The following is a 20,674-nucleotide window of genomic DNA, read 5'->3' on the forward strand; positions in this document are numbered from 1 at the left end:
AAATAGAATTCTGTTATAAAATGTTTAAAAAACTAATTTTACTGTAACAATTTTTTCTGTGGGTAATTAGTTGTACTCTCCATGTGGTTTGATCTGTACTCCTGCTCAATACAATTCTTAACTTTTTTTTATTTCAGGCTATCATGATCCAGAAAATTTTTCTTGGAGGAAATACTTAGAGGATCTGGGTGCTACTGCAGCTCCAGCCCGTGCTTTCAAAATAGTACGTTACTGTTTTACAAAATGGTCAGACTCAATTTTGTCAAGTGCCAGTAATATCAAGTAACATGTTAAGTGTGCAGAGGTTCTCGTGATTTCAAATAATCACAAAGAAATAACTACATATTAAAAATACATTACCAGTTCAATAAAAGAAAATCAATGTTCAATTCTTTTTTTGAAGTCATGTTGTCTCAAAATATAATGTTATCAGCCACAACAACTAAATGTCTCATAACACAAGATATAGGACCACAGTCAATGAGAATGCTTTGTTGAATGCACCTAAAACAATTCACTAGAAAAAAATTCAAGTGCCAAACCAAACATTTAAAGTCCCTATAAAATCTAAATATCTTGTAAGATCTTGCTTTTATTAGAAATAGTTCCTGTTTTTTTTTTCCATTTACCTATGGGTCAGTCCTCAGTGATAAATAGGTCTAGATGTCCACATGTAATCATGGAGATTATTGAAACATGCATCAAAATATATAATGCTTTGCTTTTTGGTACCTTACAACTTGCAAGATAGTTAGAGATGATGATGATTCTCCTCATTCATTCTTCGAAGAAAACAACTTAATATCCCTATGATGTTATCCTATGACTTGTACTGTACTGATTTAGCAATGTTACATACTAGATCACCAGCAATGGAAATATACAAAAACCATGATATTTTCAAAGCAAATAATTTTTATTATTAATTATTAATAACATAACTCTTCTTACTTAACTCTAACTTAACCCTACCATGCATGTGTGTGTGTGTGTGTGTGTGTGTGTGTGTGTGTGTGTGAAAACTCAAACCATTACAGTTCAGGCATAATTCTGAAGAGATGATTTTAAAGTTCAATCTCAGAAAGCTTTCCTGTTGAAACTCAGTCTTTACTGCTGTTCAGAAGCAATTATGGAGTAAGCATGGGGCATCAGGTTTCTTTAAATTGTTGCTCAAAAGCAAGTGTGAAGTATTTTGAAACCTCAAATCATCAGACCTCTTTAAAACTCACAAATTACTTGCAGAGTTGTGTTCAGACCAATGTTTCTTCATACAAGTGATTTTTCCTGGAGGTTTCAGAATGTGTTCTACACAATGAATCTGTCCTCTTTTGAAAGAGACAGTGAAGTGGCTATTTTCTTCCACAATGATTTCACCAAGCGAGACAAGGACTGAACTAAGTAACCATATAAAAATAGCTCGGTTTCAAATACAAGATTACTTTTGCTTTTTTAATCAAAAGTGATAATTTCTATGGACATAACGAGGCTGCCTTCTTTATCTTAGAGACAATCAGAGGTGGTCTTCCTCATTTAAAAGCCACTTATTCCATGGTCTCCTTTGACCAGGAGTAACACATAACAGTACTTTTTCTGGCTACTGTATCTTCAATCCTGTCTTACTTACAAGATAGCCAACTTCTTCTGGGTTCAAAATGCCTCTGGTCCAGTAATATATTTCTCTGAAATGTCTCATCACATTACACATGACATCATTTCTGTCTTTGAAGTTCCTTTCAAAGTTACTTTACATCTGTATGCTAAAAGCATCTCTTCCACATTTGAGTGGATCAGATTCTGATACGTCTGTACAGCTCAACCAGAAAATGGCTGTTTTGCATACACAGCTGTTTCTCCAGCAAACATCTGTTGTTTTGCATTCTCAATGGAGAACAGACTTTTATGACTGTTTGCAGTTTTGAATTAGCAGTCTTTTTAAGCAAACAGACTTTCAGTAGAACAAGCTGGAATCGCCACATCAAGATCAGATTCTGGGTGGCTAGGCAGGGCACGTGATTGGAAGATGGAGGCAGACTTGGGTGAGAAGCTCTGCTTCCCAAATGAAATCAGAAACCAATCTCAGATCAGACCTTGTGTGTGGTCAGCCTCACTCCATCTTATTTATATAATCGAGCTTACAGTGCCCTGGGAGGCTGCAGTGGAGGAAGCCTATGAATGCAAAAAAACTGATATACGCTGATGTGCAGCAACGTGGCTGGAAGGCAAGGGTCCGATCAGTTGAAGTAGGCTGCAGAGGATTTGAAGCCACATTGACATCAAGGCTACTTCGGGATTTGGGAGTGCGAGGAAAGATACACTGACAAGCAGTCAAAGAACTCTCCAGAACTGTTGAAAAGGGTAGTCAGTGGTTCTGGATGAGGAGAAAAGATTCCACTTGGGCCCCCAAGTGAGTGAATGGCATCTAGTGGGGTGAGCCCAGGATGTCAGGATTCACTACTGAACCCTCCAGAGGTGTCGTGGGTCTATCAGCAAAACATTGAGGAAGGAGGATGCCCACTTGATAACCCAGAAGATGCCACCACTCACTTGACTACCCCACAAAGTCTAGGCAGCAAGTCTCAGGATTGCAATAAGGGATATTAACATCTAGTCCAACAGAACATACCTGGTATTTCAACATTGTTATTTTATTTCAGGTGTTGTGAAACAGCAATCTCGTTATTTGTATGTGTATATCCTGAATAGTTTATACTTCCTGCTTTATTATTTATTTCAATTACTGTTTCAGTTCAGTTATTTAAAGTTTTCAAAGTTCAGATTTATTGTCAGAGTATAGACATAACATCACATACAACCATAGCCACAGGCCAGGCAGAATTTCTACTTATTGGTCATGCAAAAAACTGTACTCAGTAAAGAATGAAATGTTAACAAAGAAAGAAATGTAAAGAAACAGTGCAATGTGGGAAATAATTAGTCAATAATAAATAATGTCCAAAGGAAGAGTCCTTAAATAGGTCTCTGATTGAATACGTTGTTTAGGTGTTTGATGGAAGAGGGGTTTCTGTGGTGGTATGAGTCTTGTGGCAACTATACCTCCTTCCTGATGGCAGCAGCAGGAATAGAGCACGTCTTGGGTGGTGTGGATCCTTGATGATTTCTGCTGCTCTGCAACGGCAGTGCTCCATGTAGATTTCCTCAAGGGCAGAAAGGGTTTTGCCTGTGATGTACTGGGCTGTGTCCACTATCTTTTCCAGGGCTTTCCACAGAGGTATTGGTGTCTCATATCAGGCTGTGATGCAGCTGCTCACCACACTTTCCTCTGCACACCTGTTGAGGTTTGCCAAGGTTTTTGATGTCATACCAAACCCTCACTAAACTCCAGTCCTTGCCTTTGTATAGATTTTAAAAAAAACCTTTACTTTCTTCATGGTCAAAAACATCACATTTGACTTGGACAAAAGTCACTGAATTTTAAATGTTAAACTATGAAAAGTTCTATTTATCTCATTAACAACCTCTGGTCTCACTAACCAAACTGCAGTTCTGCCTTTCCAGAACACTACTAAGTACTTCCTCTCCAGATTCCACTATCAAAAAATAATTTTCAATGAGTAAAACCTCATGAGTGTATTGCATTGTAGAATTATCAATGAGTAGAATTTAATATTAGAAGATCATACGATAAAAATGGATGCCCCTTAGTTATCTGTAACTTGCATTAAGTGAAGTGAATCATATTTGATGTGGCCACCACCTATACTTACCCTTATTCTGCTGCTCCCTCTGCCGCACTTACCATTGACATTATGTGACTGATCAACCTGCAGATGTGAATCTCACTACTATGCTGTACACCACTACTCACTTCCATTTGGTGAAGTGGGCCATAGAAGACAATTAGGCCTCAGGCTCAAGGTGGCCATTTCCAAAACAGAGGTCATGCAGGGTCAGTGTGGAAAAACTCCTTCAGCAGGGGTGGGGGGAGGGGAGGTGAAGGGAAAGGGAGCACTTACCATGTTAAATGCGGAGTCCCGGGGTCTTTTTCTTGTGCATATGTGCTGGTGCATGCTCAATAGATTGGAGTACCAGGGCAACTAGTATCACTTTCCTCTTTCTCTGATGGAAATGACGTGAGTGATACTAGTGGCTCTGATACTCCAATCCATTATGCATGCGCCAGCCAGCACTAGCGCAGGCGCGCAAGAAGAAACATGGCTGAGCACGGCCTAAGGAACCCAGAACACCGCATTTAACATGGCAAGTGCCTCCTTTCTGTCCCTACACCCCCAAATGGAGGACAAATCAACGTCCAGCTCGAAGTTGATTTCGAAGTTGATTTGGATGGTGGACAAATAACTCAAAAGCCAGGCTATCTGGCCTGAAACCGGATGTCAGGCCACCCTACTCAGTCTGCAGATCTTAACCCAGCCCTAAAACACCTGAGAAGCTTTTTGATAAGCTGCCTCCTTCACAGACCATTTAAGTGTCTGATTATTCCTCATGATGATTAGAAACATTTAAGAATACAGATTGTTATTTTGATAATTAAAAATAAATTCAAAATATTTGAAAATCATTAATTAATATGTTGAATTCTAGAAACTAAATAAAAACTTACTGATGAAGCAAAAAGAAACACTATTATTCTTCAAATGGCTGCATAAAACTGAGTAGCAAGAAGCAAAGTGCATTTTCAAAATTTAAGATTCAAGGTTCCTTTATTGTCACGTATAAGTACAGAACATGTAAATATGACAAAATTGCCTCTGCCTGCCATAAGGTAGCCCCAGCATTCCTCCTCTGGACGAAGGTGAATCCAGTGGCAGGGTGGGAAGTCCATGTATTGACGTCTGATCCTTTCTTTTATGACTTCCATTTTTCATTGCCCATGCTCGGAAGTTGAAGGTGAGCAGATTCACTAGCGGAATGTTGGCAGTTCCCTGCAGAATCACTGACAACACATTATTTATGCTTTATGTTACAAAATCATAATAGAACTGAAATGTTCTCAGGTAGATTGCCTGGTATTCATGTAATAATAATTAGTACAAGTGATTAACATTTAATAATTTTCACTTATAATATGACCACAAACATATTTTTTTCCCCAGAGACCACCACATGGGTTCCAAGTGAATATGAAACTAGAAGCTGTGGATAAACGTAACCCAATGCTGATTCGTGTTGCTACAGTGGCAGATACTGATGATCAAAGGATCAAGGTATTAGTTTATTCTCACTAATTCTAGCATAATATATTCACATTCTCTGAATTAATAAGAACTTTTCATTTCTTTCACAGTTTTAAATATTTCCTGAGCACACCATAAGCTTTAGTTTTTGCAGTCCTTTTCATTGATTTACTATCGATCGCCCCTCCAACAAGTTCTTCGGCTTCCTCAGGAAGCACCGTGTTCTGGCAGCCGCATTCCCTCAGGATAACAACTTTGTGTGTTTGAAGGGTCATTGTCCTGAAATGTTGAATCTGTTTTTCTCCCCATGGATGCTGCTTGAACAATTGACGGTTCTGGCTTTTTTTTTGTACTTGTCAATGTTTAAGCATGTTGGTGTTCTTGTTATTTTAATTCTGAGCCTCCTTAATTTTGATTTTATTGCACAACTACCTTGGTATTTTTTTTTTGCCAAACTTTCAGATGGTAAAACGCATGGGATAAAATGTTCTGGTCTCTGGTACCATCTTTGTAAATCTGTTCTGCATCCTAAGACCTTCATATCTTGCTGAATGTGTGATGTTCAAAACAGAATACAGCTGGGTCTTAAGGTAGGGATTGGCTTGGGAAGATGTGAGAGTGAGCATTCCATGATCTTCAATCCTCTCCTTAGACCACTGCCTCTTTCTCCTATCACCTCCTAGCTTCTTGGTGTTTACAATTCCCCGCCATCTCCCCTTCCCACCTTCATCTATCACCTGTCAGCTTGTGCTCCTCCCCGTCCCCCTAACCTTTTAATCTGACTTCTGCCCTCTTTCTTCCCAGTCCTGATGTAGGGATACAGCCTAAAATGTTAACTTCACATTATTTTCCATTGTTGCTGCCTGACAGATTGAGTTTCTCCAGTTTACTAGCATCAACAGTCCTTGTTTGCTGCAGAATACTATTTGTCCAACATTTCTTCATCTTCTCCTCTGGACTATAACATCACAGAATGTTCTGATGAAGCTGATGAAATCAGATTCTTTCTCCACAGTTGTTGCCTAACCAACAGAGTCCTTTCAGCATTTCCTGTTTTTACTCTTGTATTCTACATAGCTTGTCATATATAGCCAATATTATCTCCTTTCCCCAAATAAGTAGGATTGTAATACTTGGCCTAATAAAGACATTTGTCATACCAATTGCTGGGTACTTAAAATGTATTCACAAATTAGTGCTCGAAGTACAAAATTGGAGATTTGAAACCCAATTGCCAGGCATAAAAGAAGAGTCTGTTGTAAATGTCAATGGTTCAGGTGACCTAATTAGATTGAAAAGGAATTGAAGCTTCTGTCTGCATGTTTTTGCAATCTATTCAGCATTTAAATTATCTACAGTTGCTTTACATGATGCTCCTGCAATCTAAGGCAAAATAATTTCAGTATAAATTAACATGGTCCTGATGATTAAATGTGGTAATTAATTGATACAATTAATAACAGATATGAGCGTTAATAAGGAAAGCCAATATTTAAATATAATTAAATATTATTTGGATTTCCCTCGGGGGACCACAGCACATTTGAGGGAGGGGGTATGGACTGAAATTTTAATTTTTTTTGTTTTTTATGTAGTTGGTAGGAGGGAAGTACAGAAGAAATTAACTAAACATGACTGCTTCACAGGGAAAGGGCCCATAAACTCTGAGCAGAGACCTTATAGGGCCATAGCCAAGAAAAGGTTGAGAATGGCTGGGTTAAGGGATAAATGTTGATCCCAAAGTGTGGGAGAACCCTCTTTTATTCTTTGAACCAAACCAGTTGGGAAATTTAGATTCATATCAGAAACAGGTTTAGTTCAACACCTTATCTAAAAGTCAGCCACTCCAGCAGTGTGTCAGTTTTTTTTTGCCCAGATCTATTTCTCAAATCTCTGGAGTGAGATTTGAAACCATAACCTCCAACTCAAAGACAAAACTATTGCCAGTAAACCTTGTCTGTCACAAATGTGTTAAATTTGTCTCACAGGGTAAGTTATTTACCAATCTCCCTTTGCTTGTGAAATAGAGGGAACACATTGAGGACTTCTGAGGAATAAAGGCAGCACTTACTATTGTATTACACATTTTAAAAAAACATTGTTTTACTGTAAAATACTTGGTGATGCTCTGATGCTGTGGAGTATGCTAAATAAATTTAGGTCTCTGTCAATCAGTCAATAAAGGTTTTACCAGATAAAATGACATTATAAATTATTTAATATTATTTCTTCTTCATTTTGCCTTGTGCTTGTTGCTTGTCCTGGTTTGAAGTCTGTAAGTACAAGTGATAGTTCAGTTTGTGATTTGAATTGGAAAAAGAGATACTACTTTGAGTTGCATGATTAGAGGCAGACAAAGCACGGTTTTAATATTTATGCTCCTCCTTTCTGTTGTGCTCCAGCATCTTTCCTCTGACCGAGATTGCAACCTCAGTTGGGTTCAACTTTTGCCAGGCATCATTGTCAAGAATAAAAGCCTCCCAAGTCTTGCTTGAATGATTCAAGGATGACTTGAGGAAGTCCTCAAAACACAATTATTGGCTACCCTGAGAGCACTTTCACTCCCCTTGTTCATCATAAAAGATCTTTGGTAGTTGCTCACCTGTTGTCTTGGTAATGTGGCCTGCCTACTTCCTGTCATCTCATCTGACTCTTGTTGATAATTGGAATACTTGTGCGTGAGAGAAATTCTGTATCTGGTATTTTACCATCTTACTTCAGCGGGTTCTACAAACAACCTGTGGGAAAATGGAAAGGCTTTGCAGCTCAATAAGTGTCTCAGTGAGAGAAATAAAGTCAGTGTTTCAATTCAACAGCCTTTCATCAGGATTCAGAAAACTTAGGAATTAAATGTGAGACCCAAAAACTGAAGATGCTGGAATCTTGAGGAATTCATTGGGATAGTTAACATTTCATGATGGGACACAGAGTCATTTGGTGTCAGGTGAGCAGTAACCTGAAGTAATGAGGTTCATGATGGTGTGCAAGATGATATCCTGTTGAGTGGGGTCTTGGCTTAGGAGTAGAGATGATGAGATATTGGGGACCTGACATCTGGGCTCTGCAATGTAGAGATCAATATCTCAGACTACAACTATGCCTGTCTTGTCTGCAGAATTAATAGTGAAGTTGGTATTGGTGCAGAGTGAGTGGAGAACTGTGTTATGGAGCAAAAGTTAAAGTGGGTGAATGGAGTGGAGAAGTACATGTAGTTAATATTCCGTTGGCAATTGGGGATTAAAAAGGTCAAGAGCAGGAAACCTATTGAAGGGAATGTCCAAGAGTTGGAGAATTATTTGAGAAGGATAAATAGTGAGAGGTTAAGTTTATTGTCAAAGAAGAGGGAACTGAGAGGAGGCAGCAGAAATAGTGTTCAATGTCATGGCAGGCACATAATTCATTGAGACGTGGGTGTGGAGGTACAAAGGTGAGTCCTTTGCTGAGGGCAGACCATTCTACATCCGAGGTGGAGGAGGTCTCAAGAGATGGTAAAGACATGGTAGGAGATGAAGATCAGATGGAGGGTCAGAAAACAGAGGGTCTCCAGTTAAAGTGGAATGGGGAATGAGGGAGGAAGGGAATAGAAAGGTAGGGGTGGTGTGGAGGTGGGTGGTGCACTATGAGATTGAAAGAAGATGTCTGGTGAGTATGTAGAAGAGGGGCACAAGGCCCATGCATAATCCTAGGTGGCTCTTTGTTTGTAAGTGTGCATGGGGAGTGGGTGGTGGTGTGGGGGATGGACCCCATGTGGAGCAATCAAAGCTACACAGGCCTGGGAGGAGGTAAGTTTGTGTGTTAGGGTGGGGATCTCAAGTCCATGTGGAGCAATCAAAGCTACTGGGTGCTTCTGGGAAAAGGTAAGTTGGTGAAAAGAGGTTAGGGCAGTTTAGTAGACCACCAGGGAGGTGGGCCAAGTTCAGAGTATTTTCATAGGATCAAGCTTGACAGCAGGCATCAGGGTGATCTCAATTGATTGTAATTTAGTTGGCCCCAGCCACAGAACAAGCATTGATGTGGTCTGAAATGGTTTGTAGTTTGGTGGGCCCCAGCCATAAGACAAGCATGCTGTGGTCTGAAGTAGTTGTATGGTGTGCTCTGGCCACAAGGCAAGCATTGGAACATCCCAGGTTCAGCATGATATCGGGCAGATTTTGGAATGGAGCAGAAAATGTTATGGGAGACTTCAACTTACCATTTATAATGACTGGCACTTTCTTACTGCAAAAGGGATAGATGGGATGGAATTTGTCAGGAGTGGGCAAGAAAAATTCCTGACTGCAGTATGTGGACCAGATGACTAGAGGAGAGCCCATACTGGATCTAGTTCTGGGTAATGAACTTGGTCAGGTGAAAGTCCTCTCAGTGGGGGAGCATTTAGTGAGAGTGACCACAACTCCCTATGGACAAGGATAACAGCAGACAAAATGGTGGTGTTTAATTGAAGAGGGGCTAATTACGATGGGATAAGACAAAATCTAGGAAGAGTAAATTAGGAAAAGAGCTCATGAGAATTATGCGGTAGCCAGGAAGGAACTTAAGAAAGGTCTTCGAGCTAGAAGAGGCATGAGAAGGTCTTGGTAAATAGGATTGAGGAAAACCCTAATGCATTCTATGCCTACGCAAAGAATAAAAGGATGACAAGAGTGAAGGTAAGCCCACTTAAGGTTAAAGGAGTCCACACTTAGAATATTGTGTTCAGTTGTGGTTACCTCATTACAGGAAAGATGTGAAGCCATGGAGAGGATGCAGAGATTTCAGTATATTGTCTGGAATGAAAATTATGTCTTACTGGACAAAGTTAGCAGAACTAGTGCTTTTTTTTTTACCTTAGAGCTAAGAAGGATGAGAGGTGACTTAATAGATGTCTAGAAGATTGAGAAGCATAATAAATATAAGATACAAAGTCAGCACCTTTTCCCCAGTGTGAGATTACCAAACACCAGAGGACATCCGAACAAAGTGAAAGGAGAAAGATTTAGGGGAGATGACAGGGGTAAGTTTTTTTTTTACAGAGAGTCGTGTGCCTGGAATACATTGTCAGGGGTGGTGATAGAGGCTGGAACAATAGGGGCATTTAATAGACTCTTGGACATGCACATGGATGAAAGAAAAATAGAGGTTTATGAGGTAGGGAAGATTTAGTTATTTTTGGTTGGTAATATGTGTTGGTACAAGATCGTGGGCCAAAGGGCCTGTATTGTGCTGTAATGTTCTATCCTGAATATGGGGTAGGTGTCAGGTCAGCCATGTTCAGCCTGGTATGGTAGGCCCCAGCCATGGGGCTGAGATCAGGGCAGCTTAATTTAATATTTCAATGCTGATGAAGGAATGGTACAGGAGCATCATTGGGAATGTCAATGATTAGTTGGAGATAAAGAGACAATGACACAAGTGATGATGGTGTCAGCTGAGAGAGAAATAAAGGCTCTTTAATTCTAGATAAACTTCCTGGGGAAATGGAAATAAAAGGAAATAAATCAAAATTGGAATGGAATTTTAAAAAACAGCTTGGTACTATGTGATGCAATTAAGAATACAGGTACACGATCCTTTATCCGAACATCTAAAATCCGGAAAGCTCCAAAATCCGGCAAGTGGGGACAGGCGGCCGGGCAACCGCGGCCGAGGGAGGCAGCCGGGCGACCGAGGGACCACAGTCGGGGGTACGGTCAGGGGAGATGGCCGGGTGACTGGAAGGGGGTGGGAGTGGATGCGGCAGCACAATTTGGGTGGGCTTTCCAAAATCTGAAATTCAGAACACACTATCCCCCAAAGGGTTCCGGATAAAGGATTATGTACCTGTATAATGATTTTGTCATGCTAAAATCTTGTACATTCAGGAAAAAAATAGCTGAAAATTAATCCTTTTAATATAAATCAAAGAATGCAAATAAACTGTTTCGTAATTATTTGCAAAGCTTTTCCTTACTGAAGTGGAGAATTGTGATGTGATACCAGTTGCTGACATTTAATCACTAGTTTTTGAACATTTTAGTGCATCTCCATCATTCTAACAAGTTTATCGGGTTTGCTCCTCCTTATAATAGATTTTAAAGATTAGATAACTAAAATGAAAAATTTGAGGAAATTACTTCATTGTGAATGGGCATGATAATTTTGGAATATGGAATGGCTAAATCTACTAGACAGTACAATAAATGTACTGTCTTAGAGAGTTTTAACTGATTATAGCTGCAGGTACACACAGTGTTTGGAAAACATGTCAGTCACAATGCTTTCTCTAGGTTTTGAGTGTCCTGTCTGGTGGCATCATTGTTTCATATGGTAGCTGCAAAGCATCAAACTGAAAGTTAATACAGAGGATCATTAAAACAGCCGAGGAGATCATTAGGGTCTCCCTTTCCTCTGTTAACAACATTCATTGGGAATGTTGCTTGAATTGGGCACAAAGAATTATTGACTATCCCTATCTTTCATCATACAGTATCTTTGACTTACTATCATCAGGAAGGACCATCAAAATAAGCACTGTCAGGTTGGGAGATAGCTTCTTTTCACTGAGTGTGAGATTGATGAATGGGGTATTCTGTAACCTCATACAAATGAAATGAGTAAATTATTCCAAAATATTTGCATGCATTTATTTTATATTATATCTTTATGTATGCGTGTGGTTTTTTTTAATGTGCTGCATGTGTGTACATCGTGGTCTGGAGAAACCTGTTTTGTCTGGTTGTATATGCATAGTCAAATGATAAACTTGAACTTCAAAAATATCATGTTCATGTTGAGTAAAAGAAATGATACATTTTTTTGTTTCAGATTCATTTTGATGGATGGAATTCAAATTATGATTACTGGCTTGATGCAGATCATCCCGATATTCACCCTGCTGGATGGTGTGCTAAAACAAATCATCCATTGCAGCCTCCATTTAGTAAGAGAAATCTTAAAATGTATTCAGATTACATTTCCCTTCAGATTTAAGATAACACTTGTTTGACATTTATAAACAGTTTCCTGTGTATTTAGTTAAATTTTATTATTTTGAGGGTATCAAACTAAATGACACAACATCATCATATGAAATTGTATGAATTATTCATAGGATTAACATTTCTGTCACTATCATCTTATTCCTGCTTCATTTGCATGTCATCTCATCTGAGGCCCTGGGATATTGGAAGTAATTTCTACAAGTCTTTTGATGGAAATAAGATGTTGGAAATCCTGGCTTGCAAAGATGAGAATTATAGCAGAACAAATGCATCTACTTTCTTCACGTGTCAGAGTTAAAAGCAAGAGATGCACCAGAGTCATTGTTCTAGGTTTTTGGCTGCCACTTATCATAAGAGAATAGATCCCAAGGCATCATGGATAATCATTATATCCTTGCTGTTGATTCTACCAAATATCTTTGTCATTTGATGATGTTGCCCTGTATCATTTGAAATCCAGATGATGCTTACACAAGAAATGCATTTCCTTACCAGTGCATTCACATGGACTTCTGTGGAATGCTTGATTCTTTCAAGATTTAGCATCATGTTTATAGATCCTCCTGTAGCTTCTACTTTCTCCAAGTTGTACTGCAAGGTGTTGAATTCTTGTGAGATGTTTGTACAGCCATTTGCCACATGTTCTGGGAAAATACATCCTGAATTTTCACTTGTGCTAATGCTATTCTCACCCTATTTGTTTCAAGATTACCTAAAGGATCAAATCTTGCAAATATGAAACCCATTCCTTTGCATCATACTCTTCCTATGTTTTCCAGGCCCCCTCATTATGTCTGGTGCCTTGTTGGTAGGAATCCTTTGGTGACTAAGAGAAATGGACATCAATGATTGAAATATTTAAATTCAAGTCAAGTTTATTATCATTTGATTGCACAAGTACAACCTGACCAAACGGTGCTCTCCAGTCCTCAGTGCAAATTATGCAAACACACAACCAGATATAATACACATACAGACAAACAATACATATGCAGGACAAGTATTCATATATACAAATAAATAAATAAATATTGCTTTGTAAATGTGAGAGTCTTGGATGGTCAATGTGAGCAGTTCCTTTGGTCGTTCAGCATTCTCACTGCCAGTAGGAAGAAGCTGTTTCTCAGCCTGGTGGTTCTGGCTCTGATACTCCTGTATTTCTTTCTCGATGGAGCAGTTGAAAGATGCTGTGAGTGGAAAGGGTCCTCAATGATTTTGCGCATCCTCTTCAGACAATGATGGGGGGATGGAGGGAGACTCCTGTTATTCTCTCAACCACTCTTATGGTCCCGTGGATTGACCTCTGATCCATTTCTCTGCAGCAACTGTACCACACTGTGATAGTGCCAGCCAGAGCATTCTGGATGGAGCTCCTATAGAAGATTGACATGAGAGTGGCCAGTATCCTTGCCTGCTTCAGTCTTTTCAGGAAGTGTTGTCACTGTCGAGCCTTCCTGACAACTGAGGAGATGTTGTGTGTCCAATTGAACATAGACACTCAACATCTCCTCAGTAGTCAGGAAAGCACAACAGCAACTGCACTTTCTGAGAAGATTGAAGCAGGCAAGGCTTCCGGCCACTAAGTTCTATTGAGAGAGTCCTGGCTGGCTGCATCACAGTGTGGTATGATTGCTGCAGAGAAATGGGTCAGAGGTCAATCCACAGGACCCTAAGAGAGGCAGAGAGGTTCACTGCCATCTCCCTCTCTCACATTGACATGATCTACTGGGATCATTGTCTGAAGAAGGGGCACAAAATCATTGAAGACCCCTTCCTCCCTGCACACAGCATCTTTCAGCTGCTCCCATCATGGAAGAAATACAGGAGTATCAGAGCCAGCACCACCAGGCAGAGGAACAGCTTCTTCCCATGGGCAGTGAGAATGCTGAATGACCAAAGGAACTGCTCACACTAAAGGCAGCACAGTTGGTGTAGTGGTTAGTGGAATGCCTTTACAGTGCCAGCAATCGGGACTAGGTTTCAAATCATGCACTGTCTGTAAGGAGTTTCTATGTTCTCCTCATGTCTGCGTGTGTTTCCTCCTGAGGTTCTGGTTTCCTCCCACCGTTCGAAAGATACTGGGGTGGAAGTTAATTGAGTGTAAATTGGGTGGCACAGACTCATGGGCCAAAATGGCCTTTACCATGCTGTATGTCTAAATTTAACCATCTGACTCATATTCACAAAGCAATATTTATTTACTTTTATTGATATAATACTTGTCCTACATGAGTATTATTTGTCTGGTTGTGTGTAACGTCTGGTTGTGTGTCTGCATGTTTTGCACTGAGGTCCAGAGAACATTGTTTCATTAGGTTGTACTTGTACAATCAGATGTCAATAAACTTGACTTGAAGTTGGTCTGCCCAGACACAGTTCAAGCGTTGGATTGAAGACCTAGGATTTCTGGATATAAGCCTTGAAACCTGAGTATTAGTGCACAATTGTGTAAACTTTAGTATTTTTCCGTTTTGAATTTAGCTCATGACTCTGCTTTAACCATTACCATCTCTTCTACACCATATTTTTCTGTTTATTCCATGACCATCCCACATAAGAATATAAGAAATAGGAGCTAAAGTAGGGCATCTGGCCCATTGACCCTGCTTCACCATTCAATAAGATCATGGCTGATCTGGCTGTGGACTAATCTTCACCTACCTGCCTTTTCCCCATTATTCTTAATTCTCCTAATTTGCAAAAATCCATTTTAAATATATTTAATGAGGCAGTTTCTATTGCTTCCTTGGGCAGAAAATTACACAGATTCATTACTCTGGGAAAAGCAGTTCCTCCTTATCTCCATCCTAATTCTATTCCCTGGATGTTGAGACTATGTCTCCTAGTCTTGTCTCACCAACCAGAGAAAATAACTTTTTCGCCTCTAACTTGGGTATCCAGTTCAAAATTTTATATGTTCCTCTAAGATCCCTTCTCAATTCCAGTGAGTATAACCCCAGCGACAATCTCTCATTTCTGGAATCAACCTGCTGAACCTCCTCTGCACTGCCTCAATAGCTATGCTTCAGTTACTCTAGTTTGGAGACCAGAACTGCATGCAGTACTCCATTTTTAGCTTTATCAGTACCCTGTACTGTTGCAGCAGAATCTTCTTGCTCTTAAATTCAACCCTTCTGGCATAAAGACATTGATCCATTTGCCTTTTTGATCATCTGTTGCGTTGCATCTGAAAACCAAGCTTTTTTGATTCATGTACAAGTAATCTCAAGTCTCTGCACAACAGCGTGCTGTAATCTTTCAATATTAAAGTTATATTACCTATTAAATTTCCTTTTAAAGTGAATGTCCTCACATTTACCAACTTTACACTCTATTTGCATAACCCTTGCCCACTTCCTTAACCTATCTATATTTCTCTGCAGACTCTCCACTGCACCATTTGATTTTCCACTCAATTTAGTGTCATCAGTGAACTTATTAACGCTATACTTGGTCCCTTTTTCCAAATCATTGATGTATACTGTGAACAGTTGTAGGTCTAGCACCAATCCCTGCAGCACTCAGCTCACCACTGATTGTCACTAGAGACACACATTTATCTAAACTCTACCTTTTATTGATGAACCAATTCTTTATCCATTCTAATTTATTATCCCCCTACTCCATGTAACCTTACCTTATGGATAAGTCTTTTATGCCCCTCCTTGAACAACTTCTAGAATTCAAAGTGTACAACATCCACCTGTTCCCCTCTATCCACTGAAATTTTTGTATCCTCAAAGAACTCTAGATATATTTGTCAAACATGACCTGCTCTTCCTGAATCCATGCCATGTCTGTCTGATGGTACAATTTCTATCTTATTTTGATTTGTAATCTTATCTCTTTTGTCATTTAATCTTTCCTGCCCTAAATTAGACCTTCACTTTTGTTCCTTTTTATGACTTCACCTGCATCTTCAAATTTGTTTGTGTAACTTTTTCCAGTTTTATCGAAAGGCATTGTCAAGAAATGTTAATTCTGTTCTGTGGCTGACCTAACATTTCTATCTTTTTGATTTTTTTAAATATTTCCAATATCTTCCATTTCTTTATTTTTAATAATAAATTACCTTACCTGTAACACTTTCATCAGTTAAGAAAATAATTTATAAAAAAATTTTTAGAACACTAAAACTATTTCTTTTTTTTATTTTTTACTCTGACTTTATGTTGACTTAATAACCAACCCTATTGCACTGTTTATTTTCAGATAACCCATTCTCTCTTGTTCCCTCTAATTTCCCCTCTTTCCACCCTACCACTCGTCTAATTCCTGTACCACCCTCACATACAGGGGAATAATTTACAGTAGCCAAATCAACCTTAATGCCTTTGGATATGGGAGGAAACGAGCACCCAGAGGCAGAATACGATATGAAAGAGAGAACATGCAAACGCCACATGGACAGTGCTGGAGGCAAGCTGCTGGATTTGTGCAGCTATACTACTTGTCACCAAGTGCATGGGGTGCATTTCAATTTGTAAATGTGAAATTCTCATATGGTAAAACATGCTACATGTGCAACACATGTCAGCTTTTTCCATTTTGTGATGCTTTCAGAAAGCTTGAATGTTACTGGGACTTGACTCCCTGGGGTGCAGAAGACGAAGGACAGACCTTAGAGGTTTATAAAATCATGAAAGATGTAGAGAAATAAATAGTTATAGTTTTTTTTCCCCAGGGTAGGGGAATCTCATAAAACTGGAGGACAAAGATTTAAATGAGAGGGAAAGATTTAAAATGGGCCTGAGGTTAATGCGTATCTGGAACAAGCCATCAACAGAAGTAGTTGGTAGAAGTAGGAGGGTGGCTGTAACATTTAAGTCATTTAAACGGTGCATGGAAGGAAATCTTTAGAAGAAAATGGGCTAAATTCAGGCAAATGAAACTAGCTACCTACTCCTGACCTGTAACATTATCCTCCTAAAGTTATATCCTAAAGTTTAAATGAAGCTAGTTTGGTAGGTGTGCACAGGTTTGACTGTGCTGTAGAAATGTGTGACTTCAAGATTACTCCCAAATTTCCTCCATATAATTAAGCTTATTATTTGCTTGCTGACCTTGAGAGTTTCCTGTCATATTTTGAAACTTTTTATGCAACGCTAAAATTAAATAATTACCCATTGAAATTAAAAGTACAGTAATGCTATATGTTAACCAAAACACTAATCAGTCAACAATTTTGAGCTTGTGATCCAAAAGTCATAAATAAAATGTATTCCAGAGATAATTTTGTTACACAAGTTAGAGATTTGGCATAATTTTTCCATTTCAGATTCACAAGAATTTGTTGAAGCTCTGGTTCCTGGAGGATGTCCAACACCTGGATGTATAGGTGTTGGACACATCAAAGGTGCTCGATACACAGGTCATCATAGGTGAGTGAAAAATATCTTGTCCTCAATACTGTAAATAAATAAGCATACAGTACCTCCATTAAGCTGAATCATTATTTGGCAGCAGTTGACTCTGTAAAGCTGTTTGCTGACTGTCTAATCTTCAAGACCCAGTTTCTAAATCTTTGTAAACCAAAGCAATTAACTGAAATTTGCATATTCAAGCACAAGTTTTGTGTGGGCTCAAATATCTAAAAATTGCTGGAAATTGCCTCATTGTGACAGGGATAACTCCTCCAACTCTAACTTTAGTCCATCTTTGACAAGTCATTGCGTCCTTTTGAACTGCAGGTCCAGCTTCTGTGCTGTAATGTTCTATGGTTCTATAAAAATGTTGCCATGGGTTAAGATAGTAAGATGTTAAAGAAAGAGCAATAGTCTGATCACAGGAAGATAAGTGGCAAGTGAAATTTAATCAGGAAAAGTTAGAGGTGCGAGAAGTTGATGGATACTGGAGTATGTTTCATCCTGTATTTGTATGTGTGAGTTCTTTGACAACGCATGGATGAAGGAAAAGGTTCTTTACTTTAAAGTTGTTGTAAGCAACAACCATGAAGCATGCCGACCTCCATTACAGATCTCCTGCAATGCTCAATTCTCATGGTTCCCCATACTATGATGTCATCCATTGAGGTATCAACTACGTCCAGGTGCTCATAGACCATATGGATAGTTCTGTGATACACTTCAGGAGTTGAGGCAATTCTGAATGGTAACCTTAGGAATCTGTATCTGCCAAATGGACTATTGAATGTGCACAGTCTTGAACTTGCTTCATCCAACTTCAACTGCCAAAATCCTGATGTTGCATCTAACTTGCTGAAAAACTTTGCATTTGTAAACTGTGACATGATTTCTTCACGTGTCAGAAGCTTAAAGTGTTCTCTCTTTATTGCTCTGTTTAGATCTCTTGGATTCAGGCAAATTCTAAGCTTGAATTCTTTTTCTCCACAATGACAAGTGAACTCACCCACTCCATTGACTCATCTATCTTCTGAATCACGTTCAGGCTTTCCATCCTGTCCAACTCTGCCTTTAATTGCTTTTGAATGGAACTTGTTTGCATGGATGTATTATTGGTGGCACACGTTTATCCACTCTGATCGTGTGTTCTCCTTGAAGGCAGCCTTGACCCTGAAATAGGTCATTGTGCTCTTTCATGAGTTCATCATAGACTGTCTTTCCACAACGAGGACTCTTTTTACCAGGTTCAGTTTCTCACAGGCTGTACATCCTTTGATGAATGGTAGTATATGCTTCTTGTCCTAGTGTTTCACTATGACCATGCATTCTCCTTGCACATGTATATCAGTACCTGAATATCCTGTCACCTTCACTTTTGTTCCATACATCTTTGGTCTGGGTCTAATTTTCTTAAAATAAGTCTCTGATATTACATTAATTTGTGCCCCAGTATCCAATTTAACTGAAATGTATATGTAATTGACTTTTAATCTCAACATCCAGTCTCTTTTTTCTTTTGTGTTTTCAGTCACAACGTCTAAGTAGAATTCCTCTATCTCCCTTTCATCTACTGTATGAACCTTGCTTTGTTGCATTTGGTTCCTACAGCAGCAGGAATAATGGTTGCTTTTGTTGCACATGTAGCATGTTTTACCATATGCAGGACACTTTTTTGGTAGGTGTTGTGTACTGCATCAAATACATGGCTTTCAATTGTCTCTTTCATTTTTGTTCACTGGCCACACCTCTATTTCCACTTTGGTGCTCTTTTTGTTAAACAGTTTATATCCCTTCTTGTTCCCTGCATCCATGTTGTAGCTAGTTTCATTGAACAGTTCTTTTGCCTGTGCTTTTACAGTTTCTGTAGCCCTACAAAGTGCTATAGCTTTTTCCAGGTCTAGATTTTGCTCTCTTAGCAGTCTTTCCCTTAGACCACATATGTCAAACTCTGGCCCGCGGGCCAAATTTGACCCGCAATATAATTATATTTGGCCCGCAAGATCATTTCAAAAATGTATTAGAGGTGGCCCGCCCTGCAACAAGAGCCGATGCTGTTTTTTGGTAATGTCACCCCCACCATCCTCCCCCTTCATTGCACATCCTTCCCCATTGTAACACGAGAAGTTGTAACACGAGAAGTCTGTCGATGTCATCAGCCGGCAAGCCAGTTGGAAGGCTCCCCGCACAACCAGTCACTTCTCCCACCTGTCGAGCTGTGTGGCGGATTGGCGAGCGCCTGTGATTTCCTGTCGGCGCGATGGACACGGCAGACTGCGCACGACCCCCGGGCAGCGTGAGCCCTGTGCGACTGGCACCAGACGGCCCTTCCACAGCGCGAGTCCACTTCTCCCGGTCGCCACGGCCTTCAGCGCTTGCACCCGCGCGGACCACAGGGACGGCTGGTTCGGCCCTGCACGTGAAGAGAGAGATGGTGGCTGTCCGCAAAGGCTGATCGGCAGCGCGCTGGGCCTGAGTGGGTGGGTGAGCAGAGGGTGTAGGTGAGGAGTAATGGGCAGGGGAAGTTATGGTGGTGCGAGGGGCAGTTAGAGGGAGGGATGAGTAGAAGGAGGGGTGGATAGGGAAGAGGTTAAAAGGGGAGGGGCAGGGCGAGTAGGGGAGGGGTGATTAGAGGGTGAGAGACGGGTAGAGGGAGGAACAGGTTGAGGGGAGAGGCAGTAGAGGGGCGTGTATAGGATGGGGTGGGTAGAGGCAGAAGGAGTGGAGTGAGGGGTGAGTAGAGGTTGGGTAAAGGACTGGTCAGGTAGAGGGATGGTGGGTCGAGGGTGAATAGAGGCCTAGAGCCTGAGGAGTGAGCAGGAAATGCTGAGTCCTGATGCAGGCCAAAATGGACACGGCCTGTGAATGCTGACTGCATCTCCACAGGGACCAAATATGTTTCCCTCAGGTCAAGCAAAGGGTGAACTTGAGGTACCTACTCCTGACCTGTAACATTATCCTCCTAAAGTTATATCCTAAAGTTTAACATTACATATGTTGAAAGAAGAGAAAACATGCAGATGTTGTTGAAAATTTTCAATAAATATTTAGTTCGGCCCTCGACTTAGTCCAAGTTTTTAATTTTGGCCCTCAGTGAATTTGAGTTTGGCACCCCTGCCTTAGACTATTGTCTGGAATACCACACTCATTAGGGTCTTTGATCAGCAAGTCGGTCAGTCCACCAAATTCACACGTTTCACTT

General features: G+C 40.0%; 1 protein-coding gene across 13 annotated transcripts in view; it reads left to right on the forward strand.

Moving 5' to 3' along the window:
• Positions 1-20,674, forward strand: part of LOC138755330 (lethal(3)malignant brain tumor-like protein 4) — a 291,580-nt gene that overhangs the window by 166,201 nt on the left and 104,705 nt on the right. For all 13 annotated transcript variants that reach the window (XR_011352200.1, XR_011352201.1, XM_069921114.1 and 10 more), the window contains 4 exons: positions 138-223; positions 5,073-5,183; positions 11,937-12,051; positions 17,391-17,493. Coding sequence is in view for 11 of the 13 variants with exons in the window: in XM_069921114.1 (XP_069777215.1) it covers positions 138-223; positions 5,073-5,183; positions 11,937-12,051; positions 17,391-17,493 (415 nt within the window). In the remaining 2 variants the exon portion in view is untranslated. The remainder of the gene's footprint in view (positions 1-137; positions 224-5,072; positions 5,184-11,936; positions 12,052-17,390; positions 17,494-20,674) is intronic.

This window comes from Narcine bancroftii, chromosome 2 (genome assembly GCF_036971445.1).
Source record: "Narcine bancroftii isolate sNarBan1 chromosome 2, sNarBan1.hap1, whole genome shotgun sequence".
In the NCBI taxonomy this organism is placed as follows: Eukaryota; Metazoa; Chordata; class Chondrichthyes; order Torpediniformes; family Narcinidae; genus Narcine; species Narcine bancroftii.